This window comes from Acipenser ruthenus, chromosome 5, assembly GCF_902713425.1.
Source record: "Acipenser ruthenus chromosome 5, fAciRut3.2 maternal haplotype, whole genome shotgun sequence".
Taxonomy (NCBI): Eukaryota; Metazoa; Chordata; class Actinopteri; order Acipenseriformes; family Acipenseridae; genus Acipenser; species Acipenser ruthenus.
The window spans coordinates 51627006-51653091 of NC_081193.1; the positions used below are offsets into that span (position 1 = coordinate 51627006).

At 39.9% G+C, this 26086-nt stretch overlaps 1 protein-coding gene and 1 long non-coding RNA gene across 2 annotated transcripts; one reads left to right on the forward strand and one right to left on the reverse strand.

Moving 5' to 3' along the window:
* Positions 1-3861: 3861 nt before the first annotated feature.
* On the reverse strand, positions 3862-8786 carry LOC131737231 (uncharacterized). Its single transcript, XR_009328802.1, has 4 exons — positions 8670-8786; positions 5006-5071; positions 4234-4269; positions 3862-3898 (listed from the first exon to the last, which is right to left on the reverse strand). It is a non-coding gene; the product is annotated as an uncharacterized LOC131737231 (long non-coding RNA).
* A 6604-nt stretch (positions 8787-15390) lies between these two features.
* LOC117402719 (protein stum homolog) lies at positions 15391-24814 on the forward strand. Its single transcript, XM_059024318.1, has 3 exons — positions 15391-15653; positions 20592-20771; positions 24158-24814. Exons 1-3 carry the CDS (start codon positions 15485-15487, stop codon positions 24190-24192), a joined length of 384 nt encoding a protein of 127 aa, XP_058880301.1. The 5' UTR covers positions 15391-15484; the 3' UTR covers positions 24193-24814.
* Positions 24815-26086: the final 1272 nt, after the last annotated feature.

Genomic DNA, 26086 nt, shown 5'->3' on the forward strand with positions numbered 1-26086 from the left:
AAAAAAAAATTAAATCAGTGGATCGCGAATAAACACCGTAAAACACCGGAAAAACTGAGGAAGTGGTTAATCTATTCACGTTGACTTTACCCTTTTCACATTTAAAAAAATAGAACCTACTACAAAAATAATAATAAATACATTTCCCTGTGCTGCTGGGCAATGTCCCACCTTCCTGACTTGTATCTATCATTGATTAGTTCTGAATACTTTAAACCCGCCCCAACTACTGAGTGACAGCACATTCCTACATTTCTATTGGAGACTCAGCTTGCAAGATTTAAAACGAGATTACAATCAGGATGGAGGCTTGTTAGCAGGATTTAAAGCTGTATTACTGTGTGGCGGAGTGTCCCGCCCCTATATATATATATATATATATATATATATATATATATATATATATATATGTATATATATATATATATATATGTGTGCACTGTTTTATTATTATTTGTATTATTGTTTGCGGTGCGGATAAAAGCTACCGCCATTATCTGTTATTGTTTTGTCATTTTATAAATCTCGTGAGGATGCATGACTGATCAGCTACTGATTATTTAACTAGTTGACAGTCATGCATCCTTACCAAACGCGTGCAGACTGTGGCCGAGGGATAATAAGATAATTAACAGCTAGTTAACCCCTCGGCCAGAATATAAAAGCCTGCAGCTGTCTGCTCTAAAGCGGAGAGTGTCAGAGGCGAGACGGGTTTTGTGGAGAGAGAGAGAGAGAGAGAGAGAGAGAGAGAGAGAGAGAGAGAGAGAGAGAGAGAGAGAGAGAGAGAGAGAGAGAATGACTGACTGACTGACTGACTGACTGACTGAGTGAGTGAGTGAGTGAGTGAGTGAGTATGAAACCACAGTGCTCACTATTAATCTATACCAGAACGGCACTATTGTGGTGCAGGGCAGTGTGGCCAGTCTGGTGGGGTTTGAAGAGATTTTCATAACCCTAAAAAATATGGCAGAAACTGAAAAATTAAAACCACAGAACAAAGAAAAGAGTAAGGATGAACAGCAAGCTACTGAGATGAGCCTCCCTGCCCCTGACAACACTGACAGCATTGAGAGCACAGCCCCTGCAGACACCGACAGAGAGCCCCCATGCCCCGCCCCACCCCAGGAGCGCCACAGCACAGTCTCGCAGCTCAGGGAGAGCCTGGCCCTGCTGGTGGAGATCCGGGAGCTGGTGCTGACCAGGCTCTCAGACAACGACCCGCCCACACAGCAACTCAGAGACCAGCTCACCCAGGTGAAAAATGAATACAAAGCCTTGTTCAGAGAGCTGAGAGCAGAGGTGAAGGAGATACAACAGGATAGAGAGACTCTAAAGAGGGAGCTGGCGGGAGTGAGAGAGGAGATGCAGCAGAGAGAGAGGAGACACACCGCCCCCAGCAGTAGCAACTCCATGGGAAGCACCGTCAACCAAACAGCAGAAAAGCCCTGCAGAGAAACAGCGCCACACACACCCACCACCCCAGCCAGGCACGCCGATACACCGACACACAGCGCAGACCTCACACACAGTGAGAACACACAGTCTGACACTGGACAAAAGCCGGAACCAGTGCCAGAGGCAGCCCCGACCCCCTCAAGCAGACAACAACACCACGCTGAAGTAGCCCTGCTGATAGACTCCAATGGGAAATTCATCAGTGAGCAGCGCCTCTTCCCTGGACGGAAGGTATCAAAGATATGGTGCCCGACGACGGGGAAGGCCCTGCAGGAGCTGTCCGTGTCAAGCCTCGGCACCCCCACACACATAATAATACATACGGGAACCAATGACCTGCGGGACCAGCAGGACAACATGGCCATATCGATAATTAAAGTGGCTGAAAGGGCCACACAGGAATTCCCTAACACAAAAATCATAATTTCAACCCTGTTACAAAGAAGGGATATCCACCCAAAATTAATAAGGAAAGTTAATGCAGAGATATCCCGTGGGTGCGCTCTGCTTCCAAATGTTCACCTGGTCCACCACCCCACCCTCGGGCCCCAGCACCTCTATGATCATGTACACCTCCACAGGCAGGGTGTACCGATCTTCTCAAAGAACTTAAAGGACGTCACCCTGGGTCGGGACCCTACCAGCACCCCACAGAGCAGCAGAAGAGCTCCCAGCTATGGAGCGCAGCCCAGAGCCAGCAAGGTGGACCCCCAGGAACCTGAGACCAACACAGGGACAACACCAGCGACACCCGCCCAGCCCAGCCCAGCCCAGCAGACCCAAGACTGGCCCGGCACACCACCGCGCACAGCCAGCCCAGCCCAACAGACCCAGGACCGGCCCGGCACACCACCCCGCACAGCCAGCCCAGCCCAACAGACCCAGGACCAGCCCGGCACACCACCCCGCACAGCCAGCCCAGCCCAACAGACCCAGGACTGGCCCGGCACACCACCCCGCACAGCCAGCCCAGCAGCAAGTCCACCAGCCGGCCAGCACAGAACTGGGGGAGATATGCCACCTCCTCAACCTCATCTGCACTCGGCTCATGAGCTAAGTAACTGACATCAAAATGTAAAAAAAAAAAAAAATGTATGGTAACTGCAATAGTTAAGAAGCGTGTATATATACACTTGAAAATATATAATAATAGTAAATAGGAAGTTTATACATATAAATTTTTTCAAAACATTTTTTATTTCATTCCAAGTAATTGAATGGTTTCTGGAAGAACTGTAGTTAGAATTGATGAAAGCATCAACGATAACAATTCGGGCTGAAGAGCACAGCCCCTGAATTTGTAAATAGTTTTCAAAACATCGATCTGATTATTCTACAGGAGACTTGGTGCAGGGCAGACATGTCCACTCACTGTCCCTCAGGCTATAGGGAGATAATAGTGCCCTCGCTGAAATCACCGAATCTATTCAAACACAAAAAACAAAGGGAAAAAAGCAAATACATTAGATTATACAGTAATTGCAAATGTCATTCATGATGTCAAACAAAGCAATACAAAAAATAAACACATTTCAATTTTGGGCGGAGGTTGCTGAGTTACTTAATTGGCCTCACACACGCCCCAATGCAGCCAAAAGAAGTTATTTACTTCTTTTATAATATTTGAAAACAAAACAAATTATTTAAAATTATTTAAAAACGGGATTAACAAATTCAAACACAGAGACACTAGTACATTGTACAACAGAATATAGAGAAGAACCAGGTAAGTCATTTGGGGGAGTAAAAAGGAAACTAATAGAAAATGTTAAATATGATAAACAGTGGGCCACAGAACATTATTCTAAGAAAACAAAAACTTTCAGTATTTGTAAATCCCCAAATAAAAGGAAAAGGCCTATGCTAGCCTGCAATATCTGCCATGAATGGTACCATTTTGAATGTGTTGGCATTCCCAATCATAGTGGTGCAGATATTGACTCCATGGGCTTTGTCTGTAACTCAGACACATGCCAGCTAAAGGTACTACCAGTACAAAAGGGTTTTACATTTACAGGTAAAAAAAACAGACTACCCTGTAACACTACTAAATAAAACTGTTAATGTATGATCTTCATTTACACAAGGAACACAAACAGACAATCTGTGTCTTCCACTTGATTTCTTTAAAAACATAAGTGAAACAAATTTGAATGTGGATACACAACAGATGACACCAACATGTGAGCAATATACTGTGGAATCTGTGGAGGATTCTTCAACTGAAGAATTTTTAGTCAAGATACTTTACATTGTAATTTATCACAAAAGGCAACATTTGGTGATTTTACATGTTCAGTTCTGGCAGATTGGTCTCGGCTCTTTGAGTTAAAATGTGTGAGATCTTTCCAGAAATATTCATGGGAAAGAACATTTGCAAATAAAACGAAAGATTCCAATCCTTACTGTGTCATAGCATTTAAAAACCATTGTTTCAGTACATCTGTAAAAAAAAAACATTATTTTAGAGAAGCACGACAGCACTGATTTTAACGTGTCATATGCTGGTAAAATAGCAGTGACGTAAATCTGGCACAACCAACCCCATTTTCTATTCACTAAGAGTCTGTCCATTACTTTTCACCCACCTTTTACTGAGTTACAATCCTTATTTTTTTCAGGAATGACTGAAATACACAACCTACCAACCAAAATGTCATATTTTCAGTGCCCGGGCACTACTAAAACCCAAGCAACAATAGCAGTGATGTAAATCTGGCACAACCAACCCCATTTTTAAACATATAAAAATATAAATGTAAAATGAACAAATATTACCTTAAAAACAAAGATTCCACAGGAAGTGCTGTCCTGCTGTTAATTGAAATGTTAATTTAAAATTCAACAAGACAAGGAAGTATTGTCATGATATTAATACTGCGATTGAATTAAGAACACATTTTAAAAACTTTACTTCAATACCTTGTGGCATTTCTGCAGTGCTCGACATCGGTTTGTTATTCTCCAAGATAACTGAGGTACACTGCCTTTTTTCATTGGGGTATATAGCCTATAACACAAAGTATGCCTAATGTGTAGTTTGTTTACTGTACGCTCAAACACCTTACAGTTATTTGTATGCATACCTGGATCACTACTATTCCTGTCAGAATAACTGTATCATAAACCATTGTAATAAATGTAGCGTGACAGGGCAGGCAGGCACATTAAAATTGTGTGTATTTTGTGTATTCATTTAAAATGTGTATTTTCCTGTGTTGCTGATAATGGAAAATATACAACATATTTAGGTAATACTCCAAGAAGGAGTTAGGTTTTGGTTTCTTTGTTTGTTTTTGTCTATGAATAAAAATACTGAACTCCCTGTTTTGAACCCTCACTTCTGTTGTGTGTTGTGATTTCCACCAAAGTCTGTGTAAAAGAGCCCATTAAAGTGTACAAAGCAGGTGCTTTTCCAGAGTAGACCCCACAGTTATACATATCAAGCTTCCTTAACAAAGATATTGAAAGATCTACTTTAGAAAACTAGGATGTTCTGAATTAATAATACTCTTGTCATGACATAGGTGAGAGTTATGCAAGTGCTTACCACTAATGTCCAGTGATGATGATCACTCACAGCACCCAGTAGAACCTTATACTGGGATGGATCAACCTACAAAGACATGTCAACGAAATTGTGCTAAATTGCAGTATTTGCAAGATAAATTTGCATTATGACTTAATTTACTCAGTACACAAAATTACTAACCTTTCTCAAAGAGGAGGGCTTCCCATTCCAAATTTGCATTATTGTATAACTGTCTATAAGGAAGGCTTTGTCTACTGCAGGTTTATGTCTTCGTACCAGTGGAAATATGTACTCATTAAATCACGTGTAGTATTTAATTTTGGTAAATTCTGTGACAATCATAAATAAATAAAAATAAATGGTTTAATGGTACAATATTGTGGGACATATTCCTTGAATATGATAATAATACATGAATGTGTATTAGAAATGTAACTGGATTCATTAATGAAACTGTGTGTCTTGAGAAACAGGGCAAACTGCTGTGTCTTAAGAAGGGGGTCTCTTGCTTCCAGACATACTGAACTATGTGATTAGGTGACCTGCGTCTGGACTGGATTAGGCTGAGCAGACAGTTGAATTATGTACAGATAATTCACACGTGCAACAACAATCGTTTTCACGCAAGGAAGACATAAACTAGTGATGTCCCAGTGGAAACGGACATTAAAACATCAAAGGACTGTGAGTTTAAAAAAAGGCACGATACACAAATGACCTCAACAAAGTGGCTATTTAGCAGAGTAAAAAGACTATAAATATCCAAGCAAAACTAAACTTTTGGTGCGCCACATCGAATGCTAAACATGGTGCTGTCACTGCTAAGCAAAGCTGCAACTCCAGGACTCCAGCCTAAAAACGGTGTCGTAGGAAATAAGTTGATCGCGCAAGCACAGTAAGGCAAAAGTAGACAAAAGTAAGGCGGGGCTACAGTTTGATTAAAGGGGAGGTTCACTGCATGGCTTTTTATTTTTATCTGGCCGTTTTATTTAGTAGACTGTGTATGTTGGTGCGTGTTCGTGCCACTGTCTTTTCGTATTAACTTTAAAATGTGTGATTGTTTCTATGGTAAACTGTTTTAAACCTCTGTCTTTTTATGTTTCTATAACATCGATGTCAATCTGATGTAGTTTATGTGTCATCACGGAGATTTATTTATATATTAAATGATTTTACACGTCAAAATGTTGTCAATCTTTAATCAAAATTAAAATGTTTCAGTAATATAATCTGATGACATGCTGCATCCATCATATTAGTATGACAAGGTTGTAGTTTTACATTTTAATATGAGTATAGCTGTAACTTTACTACAGTTTAGACGTGGCAAAACGTAGGCCTACACTGAGAGTTAAAAAAATCAATAGTATATACAGTACCTTGATTTGTCTGCATGTATTAAGCATTAACATTTATTGTTACACATACAATTATGTTTATTTAAAAAAGGTTCTAGGTTTAGGGTTGTGGTTTTTAAATTGGGATAGGGTGAAGAAAATTAACCACAAATTAACCACAAATAGCCAGGTGAAAGTTTTCTTTAGTAAGGAATTGTGTTGTGTTGTGGGAATTTAAAAAAATCTCTCATGTTGTTTGCACACAATACATTAACATAAATGCCATATTCTTCGTAAACGTGACAATTGTATTCCTTGCAGTAATATATAGTATTACTAAGGGATAAGATTTGTACTATGTTAAAAAAAAAGGGGGGGGGGGGGGATACGTCTATTATATGATAATGAGTATTTTTTGCGTATGACTCCTCCCATGTATAAAAATGTTGGCAAGTATGATTTGTTGCTAATATATATTACAGCGATATTCACATTCCCTTATGTAGCGTCACACTGTCGAATATATCCGATCTATTCATTTTAAATTATTTATTTAATATACAAAGTACTGTATGTAAAAATAAATGAAAGAACAAATATAAAATAATAATACTGTATAAGCAACGTTTGTGCACCGTGGCCTAGTTAGTAATCGCAGCATGGAGCTTAATTTTTTCCATGATTGAAACTCATGCTTAAACTTTTGGACAATCGCTGGCATACCTGCTGTCCATACTGTAGTGCTTCCCAAAACAAAAACACCTCCAGAAATGCAAAATAACGTTAATACGTAACGCATTTTGCTAGTAAACGTTTGTTACACAAACAGAAATACACACTCAGAAATGTACAATCATACAATTCATTTTAAATTATTTATTTGCTGCTAATATATATTACAGCGATATTCACATTCCCTTATCTAGCGTAATACTGTCGAATACTGTATATCCGATCTACATGTTAATGTAAATTATACGTACAAAAGTCATTTTAAATTATGCATTTTTCTTAGGCTAATATATCGGATCTAAAGCGATATTCACATCATCTTATCTAGCAGCATACTGCCGAATAAATCAGATCTACTAATTGATATAAATTATATTTACAAAATTAATTTTAAATTATTTATTGTTCATTAATATATCCGATCAACTTATTTCCTGGGCTCAAGCTACTTATTTCCTAGCCTAGGCTCATTTACATTAGAAACAATGGAACCTCCCCTTTAAATTCTAGAGCTTGATCAACTTATTTCCCGATCAACTTATTTACTGGGACAACGGACGGGACTCTGCCAGAAAACGGACCCAAGAAGAGGAAGCAAGCTGCAAGCGAGTCAACGACCACAAGCAACGAGACTGAGGCCCAGCTGGAGGACTGCCGTAACACTTACTGAGACTGTTATCAGACAAACCTGTCTTGGTCTGTCGTACACCTAAAACCACAGTATCCCAAAATAAACTGTGCCCTGCTATCGCCGTAGATAAAGATTCAGTGAAGAGGACAGAGCGGACGGGCGCTGTTGTGGATCCTATACCGAGGACTGCAAACTTTGTTGCAGCTGTTTGTTGATTCTATCGAGAATTGAAAGCTTTGTTGCCGAATTTGATCCAACGTGAGATTGAAGACTTTGTTGCTGAGAGGACAGCCTTTTGTACTGGACACTTCAACAGATTGAGTTTCCAAACCAGTGGACCAAAGGTCTAAGCTTCAAGGAACCATTGAGTATAATTCCAGTTGCATTTTCCTTTCATGCAACTAAATTAATTAATTGTAACGCATTCATATAGAATTGAACTGTTAATTATTTGGTTTGATGAAACTTGATGAAGTAACTAGAAGTAATCTACCTCATATTGTTGTATGAAGAATTTCTTTAAAAGTAAACTTGCCATATCCTTAATCTATATACCATTAATAAGTTTAACGTGATATATTCTAAGATTGTCTGCATCATCTCAGTTGAGGCTGTGCTCGTATGTGGGCATGTGTGTGTGTGAGCAAGCTACTAGCTACGTCACAGCTTGCTTGAGCTGCTGTTTGTGTGTGTGGAGACAGACGGTGTCATATTTCAATTGCCTGCTAGCCAACAATTAGGCGCATTCTCATGCTGTCCAATCAGTCAATCAAGCCCACAGACCTGAAAGTCTTTGGAGTTTAAACAGTCTTCAGTGGGTTTATAAAATTACAAAATAAGTAAATAAATAAATAAATAAATACTCTTACATGGTTCATGGTGCTGAGCTAACATGTAATGATGAGGTTGGGTTCAGTGCTGTATTGGAAAACTAGCTTTTTCTGATTTTAAATGGCAAATAACTAAATAAAAATGTGTGTACCTGTGATTTCGAATTTAGCAGCTCTCAGACAAATTATTAATTTCTCTCTTCGTTGCTCCTGGAAGGTACACGTTCTTGGTTTTGTAGTTTATAATTTCGCTTAGTTTTTGGGCATCCATTATCTAAACAAAACACATATTATATACTTTGATGTTACCATTGTGGTCAATTTTACTCACTATATAAATCAAGAATATTCAGAAAATATAGAACAGCCTAAACATCACTATTCTAGGCAAGTAATTTTATTAGATATAACATTTTAAATAAGTAATAGTTATAATCAAAGTAGTTTTTTTCTGAACATCATTATAAAAATGGGTCATTCAATAACAACACATATGTAATAAAAACAAAGTCTGAACAAGCAAAATTATTTTTAGAAACAGATATTACACCTACCTATCAACGAGGGCAAGCTGGTGATTATGATTGGAACAAGCAGAGCAAAACTCGTGGTTTGGATATCGGGAGAAGAAAATTCTGGTGACATACAAATGTCGGCATAGGTGTAGTTTAGCAGGCCAGGAAAATCAGGCTTCACCCATTCCGATCTGAGAATGTTAATGCTCATTTTCAAACACATTTTCAAACCAACAGTTCCTAACTCAGAATGCTGACCGCTCTGCCCCTTTCTGTGGGATAAAACCATATTTAAAACTCGGTTTTCATCCGACTGTTGCCAATGAAGCAGATACAAGTTTTCTTGGCAATTATTAAGCCCTACAAAAATACTTGCACCTGCCTCATCGGCAACAGCTGGATGGGAATCGAGTTTTATAATCATGGTAAAGCTTTATTTATTTATCTTTGCTCATTTTAGAAATATTTGGATGGCTTGAAAAGAGCCTTTGGGTTATTTTGCTGCTTCTCTCTGTTTATGGCCGTCCTTCGTCCCCTCTTTCCCCTCCTCTGCCGCCTCCACCGGCTGAGCCCGACCCCTGCACAGCTGTGCAGTCTGCTATATGATGTGGGATATTAGAAAATACTTCTGAGATGTTTTTGCTGTACCTTTCTCGCCACATAAATTCATCAAGGTATGACGCATTCATTTCTTCTGTTGTTCCCTGCATTGTTTTGAATTTGCACAATGCAATCTGGACCACTGAGTAACATTGGCTCCTGCAAAAGTTTCCAAGAGCTGATGTCCCTCATGAAGCAGTCCCAGTCGATTGCTGTTTTCTTTTCTGTATCGACGTGCATGGATGTAACAGTAATATGTGAATTACAAGCCCAGAAGGAAATAAAAAATAATTTTCTGAAGATTTAAGTGAGTATTCTCAAAGTAACGTTTATATAATACAGATTTTTTAGATCAGCAGTCACGGTTAGTACACTGCCAGATATAGCCTGTTACTTTTGTGTTGCTGTCTTTTGTCAATTACATATCCTTATGACATTTATCACATTTAATTAGATTTTTTTAATATATTACATTTTTGAAAAAATTCTATAGTTTTAAGGGGGTCTGAAGCAAACATACTAACGGTAAAGATACCGGTGTCTCAGTAGGGGGTGTCACCTCCATTATTTTTATTTTGTTGGTTATATATATATATATATATATATATATATATATATATATATATATATACAGTGCCTTGCGAAAGTATTCGGCCCCCTTGAACTTTGCGACCTTTTGCCACATTTCAGGCTTCAAACATAAAGATATGAAACTGTAATTTTTTGTGAAGAATCAACAACAAGTGGGACACAATCATGAAGTGGAACGAAATTTATTGGATATTTCAAACTTTTTTAACAAATAAAAAACTGAAAAATTGGGCGTGCAAAATTATTCAGCCCCTTTACTTTCAGTGCAGCAAACTCTCTCCAGAAGTTCAGTGAGGATCTCTGAATGATCCAATGTTGACCTAAATGACTAATGATGATAAATAGAATCCACCTGTGTGTAATCAAGTCTCCGTATAAATGCACCTGCACTGTGATAGTCTCAGAGGTCCGTTTAAAGCGCAGAGAGCATCATGAAGAACAAGGAACACACCAGGCAGGTCCGAGATACTGTTGTGGAGAAGTTTAAAGCCGGATTTGGATACAAAAAGATTTCCCAAGCTTTAAACATCCCAAGGAGCACTGTGCAAGTGATAATATTGAAATGGAAGGAGTATCAGACCACTGCAAATCTACCAAGACCTGGCCATCCCTCTAAACTTTCAGCTCATACAAGGAGAAGACTGATCAGAGATGCAGCCAAGAGGCCCATGATCACTCTGGATGAACTGCAGAGATCTACAGCTGAGGTGGGAGACTCTGTCCATAGGACAACAATCAGTCGTATACTGCACAAATCTGGCCTTTATGGAAGAGTGGCAAGAAGAAAGCCATTTCTTAAAGATATCCATAAAAAGTGTCGTTTACAGTTTGCCACAAGCCACCTGGGAGACACACCAAACATGTGGAAGAAGGTGCTCTGGTCAGATGAAACCAAAATCGAACTTTTTGGCAACAATGCAAAACGTTATGTTTGGCATAAAAGCAACACAGCTCATCACCCTGAACACACCATCCCCACTGTCAAACATGGTGGTGGCAGCATCATGGTTTGGGCCTGCTTTTCTTCAGCAGGGACAGGGAAGATGGTTAAAATTGATGGGAAGATGGATGGAGCCAAATACAGGACCATTCTGGAAGAAAACCTGATGGAGTCTGCAAAAGACCTGAGACTGGGACGGAGATTTGTCTTCCAACAAGACAATGCTCCAAAACATAAAGCAAAATCTACAATGGAATGGTTCACAAATAAACATATCCAGGTGTTAGAATGGCCAAGTCAAAGTCCAGACCTGAATCCAATCGAGAATCTGTGGAAAGAACTGAAAACTGCTGTTCACAAATGCTCTCCATCCAACCTCACTGAGCTCGAGCTGTTTTGCAAGGAGGAATGGGCAAAAATTTCAGTCTCTCGATGTGCAAAACTGATAGAGACATACCCCAAGCGACTTACAGCTGTAATCGCAGCAAAAGGTGGCGCTACAAAGTATTAACTTAAGGGGGCTGAATAATTTTGCACGCCCAATTTTTCAGTTTTTTATTTGTTAAAAAAGTTTGAAATATCCAATAAATTTCGTTCCACTTCATGATTGTGTCCCACTTGTTGTTGATTCTTCACAAAAAATTACAGTTTCATATCTTTATGTTTGAAGCCTGAAATGTGGCAAAAGGTCGCAAAGTTCAAGGGGGCCGAATACTTTCGCAAGGCACTGTATATATATATATATATACTGTATATATATATATATATATATATATATATATATATATATATATATATATATATATATATATATATATATATATATATAATGCTACCTTTCAAAAACAGGAGAAATAATAGTAATAAAAAAAAATTGAATACCAAGAGTTGCATTAACCCTTTGCTCTGGGGCATGGAAATTGCATATTGAGGCCACGCTCCGATTTCAATCCCTTACGGAAGTACAAAAGACCGATATGATATTACAAGCATTAGATGGGATAGCCAAACGAGAAATTGTGCTCCTTCCATTAAGGGAAAGTATGACTCCCGGTCAGATCCTTGCAGTGTTAGAGGGGTTGTATGGGGACCGCCTTCTGTTAGCACAGTTAAGGGCTAGATTCTTTAGCTGTAGTCAGGAGCCTGGGGAGGCAGTGGGGGCTTTTTCACTTCATCACCGTGAACTGTTTCCAGGTTGGAGTGACGGGACCCCGTTAGTAGCGCCCTCCAGGATACCATCCTCCGTGATCAGTGGATCTCCGGCCTCCTTCCTGGAACAGTACGTCAAATCCTCCAGCAACGTGTGCGAAGTACCCCTGCCATGACGTTCACCGTGGTTGGTATACAGGCCAGGCTGCTCATCGAAGATAGTCAAGGATCTCCTAAGGAAGTGATCGGCCAGGCAGTGATGCATCACCATCCTCCATCGCAACGACCTCCTGACTGGAAGGCAGAGATTCGTGCCGAGTTTCTGGCCAAAGTCCAGGGCCAGTTGACCAGTATATTCCACTCCATCACCACTGACGTGCAGGCTCAGTTACAACGGCTCCAGCCCATTGTCCATTCAGCTCCACCCCCACTACCTTTCCGAGGCACCGTCCTCGCCTCAGTTGGCGCGCCCTTGGGGCCTGCATTCCAGTGGGACCATCAGGGAAGACCCATGTGTAATGCTTGTGGTTGGGCCGGACACATTGCCCAGAGATGTCCATGACCCTCTTCATCCTGCCCATCTTTAAAACTACTAGCCTGGTCACTGTGGGACAAGTGGCCGGGGGAGAAGAGTGGAGTGGAGTCGGTCCCTCGTCTGACATGATGATTGGAGGCTGCCCGTGGGTGGAGGTGGAAGTTCAAGGAGTGGAGCTGCAATGTTTGCTTGACACTGGATCTCCGGTGACATTGTTTAGTAATGCCTTCTTTAAAAAACACTTTGCTACTACACCGATCCAAACGACAGCTGATATCCAGTGGTTGACCCTAAAGGCTGCCAGTGGACTGGAGCTGCCCTATGTTGGATATGTAGTTATGGATTTTCAGATCGGAGGCGTAAGCATCCCGAACTGGGGGGTTATGATCGTCAGCAACGACTGTCAAGGCGCCGATAGAGGGATGTTAGGGATGACTATTATCTCGGCCTGTTGGGATACCATCTTCCGTTGTGATCCAACACAAGACAGATACTTCTCTGCTTTGATTCAACCAGCTATTCGCAATGAGTGAGAACGGGTCTTTGCCCAATGTCGATGGGTAGCTGCTGCCAAGACCCCTAGTAGCAAGATTGGTGAGGTTCATCTAGTCCGCCAAGGACCGGTGATGATTCCCCCCTGTAGCAAGATGATGGTCCAGGTTCGGGTAGTGGCGCCACCGTCCAGAGAACCGTATTGTGCCATGATTGAAGCTCCTAGGCTGGACAAAGAATGGCAAGTAGCCCGCATCTTGGTTACAGTACAGAAGGGGTATTGTGTGCTCCGTGTACAAAATGTCCACCCCTATCCCGTGGAAGTGCCCCAACGACGGAGCTTGGGCGTTACCTCACGGTTGGACCCTCAAGACGTCCGGACCAAGAGGGATGTCGTACTAACTCCTGAAGAACCAGGGGTGATTTGGGTTGATGTCAGGACCATCCACCAGGAGGAGTCTACCCCGGTCACTGACGTAGCTTTATCTGGAGACGGACAGAATATATCAAGAACGAGGGCTCCCGAGTGGCGCATCCAGTAAAAGCACTCACTAGAGTGCAGGATGCGCTCTATAGCCTGGATGTCACCGGTTCGAGTCCAGGCTATTCCACAGCCGACCGTGGACGGGAGCTCCCAGGGGGTGGCGCTCAATTGGCCGAGCGTCGTCCGGGGGGAGGGAGGGTTAGGTCGGCCAGGGTGTCCTCGGCTCACCACGCACCAGCGACCCCTGTAGTCTGGCCGGGCGCCTGCGGGCTTGCCTGTAAGCTGCCCAGAGCTGCGTTGTCCTCCGACGCTGTAGCTCTGAGGCGCCTGCACGGTGAGTCTGCAGAGTGTAAAGAAGCGGGCGGCTGACGGCACACGCTTCGGAGGAGAGCATGTGTTCATCTTCGCCCCTCTCGAGTCAGCGCAGGGGTGGTAGCAGTGAGCTGAGCCTAAAAATAATTGGGCATTTCAAAGTGGGGAGAAAATAATAAAAACTAATTAGCAATGACTAAATTAAAAAAAAATAAAAGAATATATCAAGAACGGAAGTAATCAGAGCTGTTTTTTTTAACATGAAAATGTATGTATAGGATTAATTGCTCTTAAAACCAATGAACTTACTTTGAGACACTGCAGTAAACTTTAACAAAAGAACTTCATAATAATCTAAATATTTTAGCATAGAATATTTGAATTAGCTATTTTATGCATTATTGTAACACTAGTTATATCTCAGACTTAAATTCACTGACCTGGTGAGACAACCTCTCTCAAAAGGTTTTTATTCCCTATACAAAGCATATTTGTGATTTAGACATTTAATTTTAGGAAACAGAATTCATGGATGCATAGCACAGTTTTTAAATTAAATTTGGGATCAGGAAGATACGGGAACAACTTTAACACCATACTGGATACAACTAAATGCAGCAAAAATGTTTGCGTTAATAATACCAAATGACCAGGGATTAAATGTTGTTAGGCCACACGTTTCTTTATGCCTATATATATATATATATATATATAGAGAGAGAGAGAGAGAGAGAGAGAGATTAGGGGGATTAGGGGTGTGCTAACATCAGTGATGTATAAGATGTCATACAACATTTACCCCATTACTGTCTAGGTATATGGACCATTTCTTATTATTTAAAAAGCAGTGGTATAAGTCATGCATATGTGATCACTATATACACACAGTAGTGTTGTAAATAGACAGAGCCTTTTCCTAATGCATACTCTTCATTACATCGCTCAACCATAATGTTTTTTTTTTCCTGTATGGTCAAAAATGTTCTTCAGTCAAGGGCAAGGTTATTGTAGTATGGATACATGAAGTGAAATGTTACATCAATGCAGTGCACCACTCCATAAATAATATTCTAACATCAATTTTAAGGGTACTGTACCACAAATAGTATATTCATAATAGCTAAGGATGAGTACTGTTATTTGGTTACATCTGGTATGCTATCTCAGTGGTACACTGTCACTTTAAATGTATCAGGCAAAATTAAATCTAGTCCACTGTCAATCAGCCCCCTCCCCCCAGTCTGTTAAATGGGTGGTAGACAGAGTGCGAGTGAAACAGAATCCACTTCACACAGTTGTAGTTGGGTCAGTTTAAGAAACGTGCAGTTTAACAACATTTAATTCCAAAAATGGATCAAAAAGACACCGAAATGAATGAAAAGGGAATATCTTCATCAACCAGTGGAGTTGTGGTCCAGGTGAGGGAAAAGAAGGGACCCTTGAGAGCTGCTATACCCTATATGCCTTTCCCTGTAGCTGTCATCTGCTTGTTTCTCAATACCTTTGTACCAGGACTGGGTAAGTTTGTTTTAGTTATCTTAGTTTTTTGTATTATTACTCTTTAGAAAAAGAAAAAAAGATGTTCAGGGTCTATTTACATGTACATCAAATGGTAATGCTTCATCACTGGAAAGAAAACTAGTAAACATGTTCTGTCTAGAGAAGTAGAGCTACCAAATGAAAAGAGCTACACCCAGTTACTTTTACTTTTTTGAAGAAAAACTACTTTTCACACAATACGGCAACTTATCAATTAAAATGCCATACCCGTCTATGTATGCAAAAGCGTTGGTGTTTTTTATGTATTTATTGTAAGTTAAACTGCGTCACAAGTTTATTTAATAATATAAACATGAACTAGTAGAAGTAACATAAATAAATGTGCTCCACAGGCATTCGTTCGATATGTTTACATTTTCCAATCCAAGAATTGATGTAATCTAAAGCAAATTGCACATTCTTCTCTACTTGTTTAGATGTACAGTAAACAGTGCATGTGAAGCGTTTTTATAGAGAGTATTGGAGCGTTACTCTCTTGGCTATGTTGCCTAGTGCAGTATTGTAAATCAGCTCCTGAGTTCAAAAGGTTCCACTGCTCAGATTGAAATATGAATTCAGCAGGGATGGGTGCCTATAAAAAGACTGCCTTTTCTGGGAGGCCGGTGGTCAGGGTGAGGTGAGCAGGGTGAGTCAGCATTCAACCCCAGCCACTGGCCTAAAAGGAGGAAGCTCTTCCATGGTGCCTCGCCGAGACCAGGTACTACACCATGTGCTGCCCGTTCACGCACATTATTGGGATTATTGTGTTTGGTTATTTTGGCCACAATGCCGTTTTGTTTATTTTGGTTTGTTTAATTTATTTAATAAAAGAACAAGCACATTTTTGTTTCACCCCGCAGTCCTGGAATATCTTTTTGTCTCACCCTGCATATCTTGCCACATTATGTTGGTATTTCTTGGTCTGGTGACGTCACCACTCAGTCATCTGTGACATCTTTTTTTTTTTTTTAAATAATCTTCCCATTCGCAAGTCCTTCACTTTTTGTACTTTGCTCCATAATGCAGTTATATAACTTTCTATGCAAATGCTGACTTCACTCATTATGATTTATTTCTTAGCAGACGTCCTTATACAAGATATCACATTATTTACATACAATTACATTATTTTTTACACATTATTTTTACATAAAATTACCCATTTATACAGTTGGGTTTTTACTGGAGCAATCTAAGTAAAGTACCTTGCTCAAGGGTACAGCAGCAGTGTCCCCCACCTGGGATTGAACCCACGACCCTCCGGTCAAGAGTCCTAACCACTACTCCACACTGCTGCGTTGCATGCACTTGAGTGTATTAAAATGCAGGGAATGAGTTACGGTATGCTAGAGTGTCAAGACATAGGAGTGTGATGTAGATCATACAGTCTTTGTCATCAGAAATATATTGCAAATGTCATGGATATTGTATATTTTAACAGAAAGCTAAATTAAATTAACTTTAATCTTGTAATTTTACAAGTACAAGATGCAAGCGTTTTTATTCTTAAATTGCCTACCAAGCATAGAATAACCCAGGTAATAAATCCCTAAGAGAATTAAACTGTTTCCAACGTCTAACCAAAGTCCTGACATATTTGATGTCTAAAGAAATGTAATTTCTTATGGTAAAAATAACGGGAATTCAGAATAAAATCAGAATTATTCAGCAAAAGTTATGCACGTTTTAAAAGTTTCCCCTTTCCAGATTATGATATTGAACTAATCAGACAGAGAAAGGGGAGGAGCGATCAATCAAGGTTTCAAACCCATTCAGCCACAAACTAGCCAATCGGAGCATGCAGCGGGAAATTCAAATAATCTCTTTGTTTGAAAAGTATAAAAGCAGACAGTAAACATGAGCTCCGTGCCCTGACCGCTCCACTGAGCCCATCTGATCGCTGGTTGCTGGCCTCTCTGATCTCCTGACCGCCCCTCGGATCTGCTGAGCCACTCTGATCGCTGGATACCTGCCCCTCTCATCTCCTGACCTGCGCCCCTCTGATCGCTGGATACCTGTCCCCCTGCTCTCCTCCTCTGATCCCTGCTCGCTCAGATTCAAAGAAACTACAAGACTGCACCTGGAGCCCTCAGCTCTCAGTATCTATCTATCTAGGTCAGGGGCCCTGACACTCAGAGAAACACAAGGTAACAGAATGTTGAAACTTCACTGCTTTCCAGGCTAGGTAAAAATACTCTTAAATATCTATTCAGGTATTGTGTGATCCCTTGTTGTAGTGTCAATATGTACTAATATTTCTTTGGTAAATTGTTGTTTAAAACCTTAGTTCTCATTGTAATGCTTTTAATGTGATATTAATTGTGTAACTGTTTTGTGTGATTTTCAAACTTATTTTGTTGCATGCTTAATAAATACCATCTTTCAAAGAAGAGCTTCCCAGTATTGAATCATTCACTCATGTTGAACAAACATGATTTATGAACTTGGAACAGTCTGGAATGTGGTCTATTTTTGGTTTGTTGTAACTTGTACATCTGCCATCGTTTTCAGGGAGCGATGTTGAAAACGTATTTGTACATTATAATAGGACACCGTTTATTGTAGAGGTCCCACCATGATCTTGAGAGTGTTACCCCAACAATCAAAGGTATCTCTTTATCCCCTATAGTTTTTAGAGGTCCCTTAATTTATTGCTTTTAAGAATATATTAACTGCCTACAATAGTACCCACAGCGAGTAACCCGCGTTAAAAAAATGAACGTCCAAAGAAATGAATGCGTTAATCGCAAAAGTTAACTGCAATTAACTGACAGCCCTAATATATATTTATTCAGTCCCTTTCTCTCCACACACACAGAGTCCGCAGCTCTCAGTCAGCTTCTCAGGAACCATGGCAATCACAACACAACAACAACAACAGGGCGTCGCAGCGCCTCTTTTTTTTTTTTTTACCAAATTGATGAGCAAAATACAGTCGCAGCAATTCACTCCCATCAATAGCGCATCATTTTCAGCAGCTAATTGCGCTCCTTGGTTAGGCATGTTATATTGACAGTGTAGGTCATGTGGTTATGAATCTTGGTGAGCCGACACTTTTTAAAAATAGAACCAAGGCATAATTGGAAGCCATATAATATGAATGACATGTGTAAGAGAAAAAAAAAGAATTACGTAATGAAACCCTAACAATTCTACCATTAGGGCAATGAAGTAGCTTCTCAGCCGTTTCTAACAACACAAACACACTTGAATGTTTTTAGAGCACATCCCTCTCTACTCATTAGTTCCACACTCAGATTTACCTCACAAATTAATGTTTATGACATACAAAGTCCAATGCTTAATGCAGTACAATAGCTTCAGGCACTTGTGTGCTATTATGTTGACCTTCTACATCAGTATTGTATCATCACCTAGTCTCATTCCACCAAGCAAGAGATATTCCTAGTTTGTATCCTACATAGAAGGCTAGTTCCTTTTTGGGGAGGCTTGCCCTCAGTGGGAGGAAGAGAAATAAAGTGGAAATAAATGTAATGTATTTATTGACATTATCTTTGCCTGACATTAATTTGAATAACATATGCATTAATATTGTTCACTACTATTTATTATGTCACTGTGGCAGAATGAGGGTACTGGCCTGTGTATATGTGTGTTTTGTAGTGGTGGTGGGTAATTAAAGGGTTAATTCACCAGCACTTTAAAAACATGTGAGAATGTGGTGGAGGGTTTAATTGATTAAGTGGGTGTAAATTGCTGCACAGGTGTGTGTATATAAGGGAGCACTGAGAGCACACGTTTAGTTGGTGTTAGGATTCTGGAGAGGGTAGATCTCTGATCCTGTGTGTGCGAGATCTGTTTTTGTTTAAACTGTTTATTTTGTTTGTTTTTTTTAATAAATACGTGCCGTAGCGCTTTTCCCTGCACATCCTGACTCTGAGTCTCCTTACCCCGGTCAGCCTGTCACAGTCACGCATAACCATACAGTACTTTTATTGCTTACAACCAGTAGAGAAAGGACATAACTTACAGCATAAATTTCTTTTTTTTTTTTTTTTTTTTTTAAATAAAGCAATATAAAGATCTAAAACGTCAAACACTATATTCCACAAGGCATTCCCACAAAGCACTGAATTGCATCCTGTGCTATTTTTATCTTGTTAAACTTCCAATGCAGTTGGAAAGATGTAAGCTTACTTAGAAGGGGCCCTCTGTTCCATTGCTGGGGTTGGGAAAATTGCAAAATTAAAATCACTGCTGGAATCTATGTTGCTGATCTTCAACCAAACCCAAGGGATTTATAAAACAAGCAAGGCCAAGCAAAGCAAACAGACCTTGTTAGTATTTCTATTCTACCAGACAGCACCGTTTTAGCACTTTTTGAACCCAACCTGGCCTAGGAATTCTAAAAATGTTTACTGGGTGATGCTAATGGCGCTACAAATTGTGACATCAGTTTGGATAAAAAAGTAAATGCTTTAATGGTGATTAAAGGAAGTCTTTAAGAGATCCAGGTCTGTTTCCAATTACTGACTTTGTTTTGAATTGTTCTTTCTGTTGCCAACAGAATTTATTTGAATGTTGACCAAGCCCTGAGGACAGCAGTATACTATATTGGGCCACCAACACACTGAAAATTATATTTTGTGAACTTCTGTGCTCAACTTATAACTCTGTAAGCATCCCCAGGATGAGAGCTTGTATGCATGTGCAAATCTACCTCCAAGTCCACCCCTACAACTGCTACTCTCACAAACTATTTCAGCTGACTACTTCATATTTTCAGTGTTATAAAACTAATCGAGCAAAATCTAATAGCACGATAACTTCTGGACATATCAATGATATGGATATTTTAACATTAATTTTATTTTACTTTTACTTACCATTTGAACTGATTTGATTTGATTTGAACATTACCCCTTGATTAACCAGCACTCCATACTTGCTTCACAGGTACCTTTGTTTCAGCCTTCACAGTCTTGTGTGGGGCTCAGACTGATTTGCCCAACAGGCACGTGTGTTGTGTATTCTGGTTGAACATTGCTGCTGCATTTATTCAGATCCTCACTGCTATCGTTATGGTGGGATGGATCATGAGTATATTCTGGGGCATGGATATGGTCATCATGGCTAGTAAGTACAGCTTTTTAAATCTTGGAACTATTGACTTTCATTTTATAAACCAGATGTCCAATATTTCTTGTTTCCATTAAAAATGTGTTCCCTCATGCTTTTCTTGGAATAGCTTTTAGTTTCTGATTATGATTGTTACCAGTACCATTTTATAATAATAGTTCTGTATCATTCTCTATTTATTGTTCCTTCTCTGTCTGTTTCAGCACAATACCTTTCTCCACCCATTTGCTCTGTTTTGTTGCGCTTCAATTTCAATTACTGCTATATAACAGTTTCAGAATAACAAAACTAGGATAAAGATACTGTAACTGCAGTGGTGTTATGCAAAACCTATTTTAAAAAATAAACACAATTATTGTGTGTCTTACAATTTTTTTTTTATTTGTTATTTGATATTTATTTGATGTCACTTGACAGATTGCACTGGCAGTGCCATAATTCACATTTAATTCCAGTTTCTATTTTCACAACATGTTGTAAAGAAAGCCTCTGTAAGTTGGTAAACCCAGCACACACACAGGGAGAATGTTACATGGTTGCAGGACATGACCGCGTGACCCAGTACAGCGCAACCCCATCACCGCTTGACCCAGTACAGCTCAACTCCATCACCGCGTGACCCAGTACAGCTCAACCCCATCACGGCGTGACCCAGTACAGCTCAACCCCATCACGGCGTGACCCAGTACAGCTCAACCCCACCACCGCTTGACCCAGTACAGCTCAACTCCATCACCGCGTGACCCAGTACAGCTCAACCCCATCACCACGTGACCCAGTACAGCTCAACCCCACCACCGCTTGACCCAGTACAGCTCAACTCCATCACCGCGTGACCCAGTACAGCTCAACCCCATCACCACGTGACCCAGTACAGCTCAGCCCCATCACCACGTGACCCAGTACAGCTCAGCCCCACCACCGCGTGACCCAGTACAGCTCAACCCCACCACCGCGTGACCCAGTACAGCTCAACCCCACCACCGCGTGACCCAGTACAGCTCAACCCCATCGCCGCAGGACCCAGTACATCTCAACCCCATCACCGCGGGACCCAGTACAGCGCAACCCCATCACCGCGGGACACCTTTACAGCGACAGACCACCACCACACACAACTTTGTTTTGCAGCCTGCCCGAGATGCATTCAGGATCTTAAGTTGTTGTGAAGTAGCTGCATGGTTTGTTTCAAGTTATTGTTGTTATTTAACCTGATCTGCTGCCCTACAACAAGTATCAGGGCTGTATTGGGGCACAGTGGGTCTCAATATTTTGTATGAGTGTAGTGTTTATACTGCACTGGTATACTGTACCATTTTTTATTTTACAGTCAACTAAACTAACTAAAAATGATTATAAAAGACAGATACACCTCAAATAAGCAGACACAAATGTTCAGTCCACTTGGTGACTGGTTAATTAAGGTTTCATTAAACTATACTACACTGTAGAGCAGGTGGAGCAAACAGGTTTGAAAAGCCACAGCAACACATGACTGGAAAATCTGGGCTGTGAACCATTCAAAAGAATTGAAGACATAATGATACCATTCAAAGCTTTTTACTATTATGCTTGTTTTATTATGAAATGTGTTTGTTTACTTCTTTACCAGTTCTAATACTGAGAAAATGAATGATTCTAATTTTCTTTTTTTTATGCAACTTCAACTGTGGATCAAGTTTCAAAAGGTAGGCCTGCTGGATTTTAATGATTTTTTCCTCACAATAATGTTTATACTTTTCTTTGCATGCAATAGAACCAAATTAACCTGAGAAAGAAAAAAATATTTCAAGCTTCCTTCGGTGTGCCATCATTCCTAACTAACATACTACCTATCATCTCATTTCAGGGGGGAACAACTGTCTGCACAGATAGTTTTGTACTAGTTTTATACACAGCACAAATTGGATTACTGCCTTATTGTAGTGCTGAGCAGATGTCTGTGAGTAATTTCCCTGTGGTCCCTAAAAAAATCCTAAAGTTCCTGCATCTACCCATTCCAACACACCCAAACCTTTAACTTGCTCCTCTACACCTGACACAGCATCTCAACAAACAAACTTACCCCCTACCAACATCCTATTTATTCCTCTACTCAAAAGATCATTAAATATTTATGGTGAAATGAATAAATCACTTTTAAAGCTGAACTGAACTGAATGCTGTCATGACAATTACAATTACATTTAAGGACTGTTCTTTTTTATAATTGTTTAGATTTAACTGTTCTTTAAAATCTGAGAATAAAAAAAGATTGTGAATATACAGTATATAAGTGTGGCAAAGTGGTTCGCAGGGTACAGGTGTAGGAGTGATGCGGTGCGCAAGGAAGAGACAGTGATAATCCAAATCAGAAAGTGATTCAATTTGTAATCCAGGTCTGGTGACCTCAAATAATAATCTCAGATAATACACAGCAATGTGTATTGCACTGTTCTATAAAACAGGTTTGCAGTTCCAAAAAATAAACACAGTTATTACATCCACAATATACAAACATGGGCACCAGTCCTGGGTGAGTGCTGTAGTGCTTGTGGTACAAAATACAATATATCGTGATACAGGCGCAGTGCTGTTCTGGGTTAGTGCTGGCCTCTGGCAACAGCTCTGGAACGTGTTAGCTGTCTACTAATAACAACAAGTAACAATTAGAGACAAACAAACAAAACACTGACGCTATGTTTCATAAACACTGGTCCTTCTGGGTCGTTCCTTAACCATAAACAAAGGAACAGATCACGTCGCTCCGTCCCCTATTTGTACCGTCACTCATGACCCCTTGGTAAACAATTGCAACAGCTCCTCCAATCCACGGCTGCCACATCTTTTCCCTTCCGGGTCGATGTTTTAGTGTACCGGAGTTCCGCCCCCTTTCTAGATGGCCAACTTCCACCTAACCCTGGGAATGAATTGTCTGGTCATCCAGTCCAGGGTACTCTGTTCCCTTTACTTAACGCACTCACAGGTCGGGAAGGAGATTTACCACCAAGAATCATTCTGTTTCTGTCACAATAAGATAGGTGAGCAAGAGTTTGGTTTAGTACAGCAAATCAGTACTAAACTTTGTTTTACTTAGTTTAACTTCTGATACCAATGAGTTACTGTAATCTGTCTTTGGTTCTCTGTTATTGGGATCAGCACTAACAATAGTCCAAACAATTAGATCAGACTCACTTAATACCCCTGTTGGGCACATCATGTGGACTAAATTGAGTATGCTGCAATTGACCTCTTGAGTCCATTGAGTAATAACATGAATGTTTTTGGACCCAAGCATTTAGTGGTCCGTGTGGAAAATCCCTAGCCAAACACAGTGTTCCCTTTGAAAAGGATTACATTGTTCAAGAACAATTGTCAACATTTGTAACACTATTTTCTTACAGGTTACAGAAACCAAGGAATCCCACAACAGCTGTAAAGTGCATCAAAACCATTTTGAAACAGGAATGTACATCAGATTGGAAAAAATGGATATTTTTCTACAAACCACAGATGAACTGATACTTTCAATCCTCTGCACTTCATCGCTCACTTAGATAAAAGGCACCAAGTATGTCAACCAGGGAATTATTTTACAATGTTGTGAAAGCCAAGAAGCCTTGGACAAGGCTACTTCCAACCTGTCGGGTGAATTCAGTGTTTTTCTTTTTAATTCATAACACAATACCACAGATTCAAGTTTTCAGATTTTGAGTACAGCTTAATTTTACTGGTAAAATATTTAAAATATTTCAGTTTAAACCATGTTTTCATATTTATTGTCATAACATACAGAATTAAGTTTTAAAAAATAAAATTGTCATTTTGTATATTGCTACTTGGATACAGCTTCCTAGTTAGAACAAAATGTATTTAAACTACATATGCCTTTTTTGTGACATTGAGTATTATTTATGTATTTTGTCGTTGTTGTGGAACATCTTTTTTTATTAATATTACAGTATGGTTTAGATAACTGTTCTAAACTGGTTGCCATAGATACTGGCCGCTCTATAAAAGGTCTCCCTTTGTACATATGGGATTAAAGATATTTTATTGTCGCTTGTGTGATGCTTGTTTTATTCGATTTGTAATGAAAAAAGCAAAGCTGTGAAAGCTTTTGGAGAAAATATGCTGCAATCTGATTAATTTTAAGAAGTGTCTATTTGAACCATTTGGGAAAACCTTTCACTAGAAATGCCCTACAATTACATTTATAGAAGTCATTCATGAACACAGTCAAAAATACAGCAAACTGAAAAGTTACTCCTTCACTGTAAAATTCAATATGGGATTTGTACAGATTGTCGCTTGGTTATGAGGAAAACAGGACAGTCAGAATAAAAATAAATATTCAGTATAGGATAGGAGACTCAAACTCATACATTTAAAGTCCATGGGGCTGATGTAAGGATAGTCATAGTGCATACAATTTGGAAAAGCCTCAGCCAACATCAGTTATGCTACCAACGAGGCCATATGGTCCTCTATAGTGGAGAAAGTCAATGCTGCCGGCGTTACCTGGAGGACAGTCAACCAGGTGATGAAAAGGTGAAATTCAGCTATTCGGTCTAGGATGACCTGCGGAGAGAGTCGAGAACACCTTAGCACCACATCCTCCGGCATCCAAAACGAAGTGACCCTGGGTTTGAATATGCAGGGTCTTCTCTGTCTTATCCTTCTCCTCCCAAGTTTTTCCTGTCTCTCCTCAACAAGAGCCAAGTTTCGCCGCATCAGGAAGTTTACCACAGCAGCCATCCTGAGGCCAATGACAGGTCTCTGAAGGTGTGTTTTATACAGCTCTTAATTTATTCGCTTCTACAATGGTTTGCACCTTGTAAGTTTTTGGAGGGTCACCAATTGCTCAACTGCAAGGCAAAATCCTTACATCTCAAAAAGGAAGTAGAAAGGCCAAGAGAGAGATAGAAATGAGCATTGCCAAGGGGGCTAAAACCAATTCCAAAAAGTTTTTCCAATATTATAACAGCAAAAGAACATTCAAGGATGAAGTAAAATGTCTAAGAGATACAAATGGCAAAATCATAGATGAAGAGAAAAAAATAGCAAATATATTAAATTATTACTTTTCACAAGTTTTTACAAAGGAGGATGTGGACAACATACCCCACATGTTGACCTGTTCCTATCCAGTTTTAAATAACTAGCATAACAGAGGCAGAAGTGTTTAAGGGACTAGGATCTCTTAAAATAAACAAATCCCCTAGGCCGGATGAGATCCTCCCAATAGTACTCACGGAAATGAAAGTAGTTATCTACAAACCACTAACCAAGATCATGCAACAGTCTCTTGCCACAGGGGTTGTACAGACAAA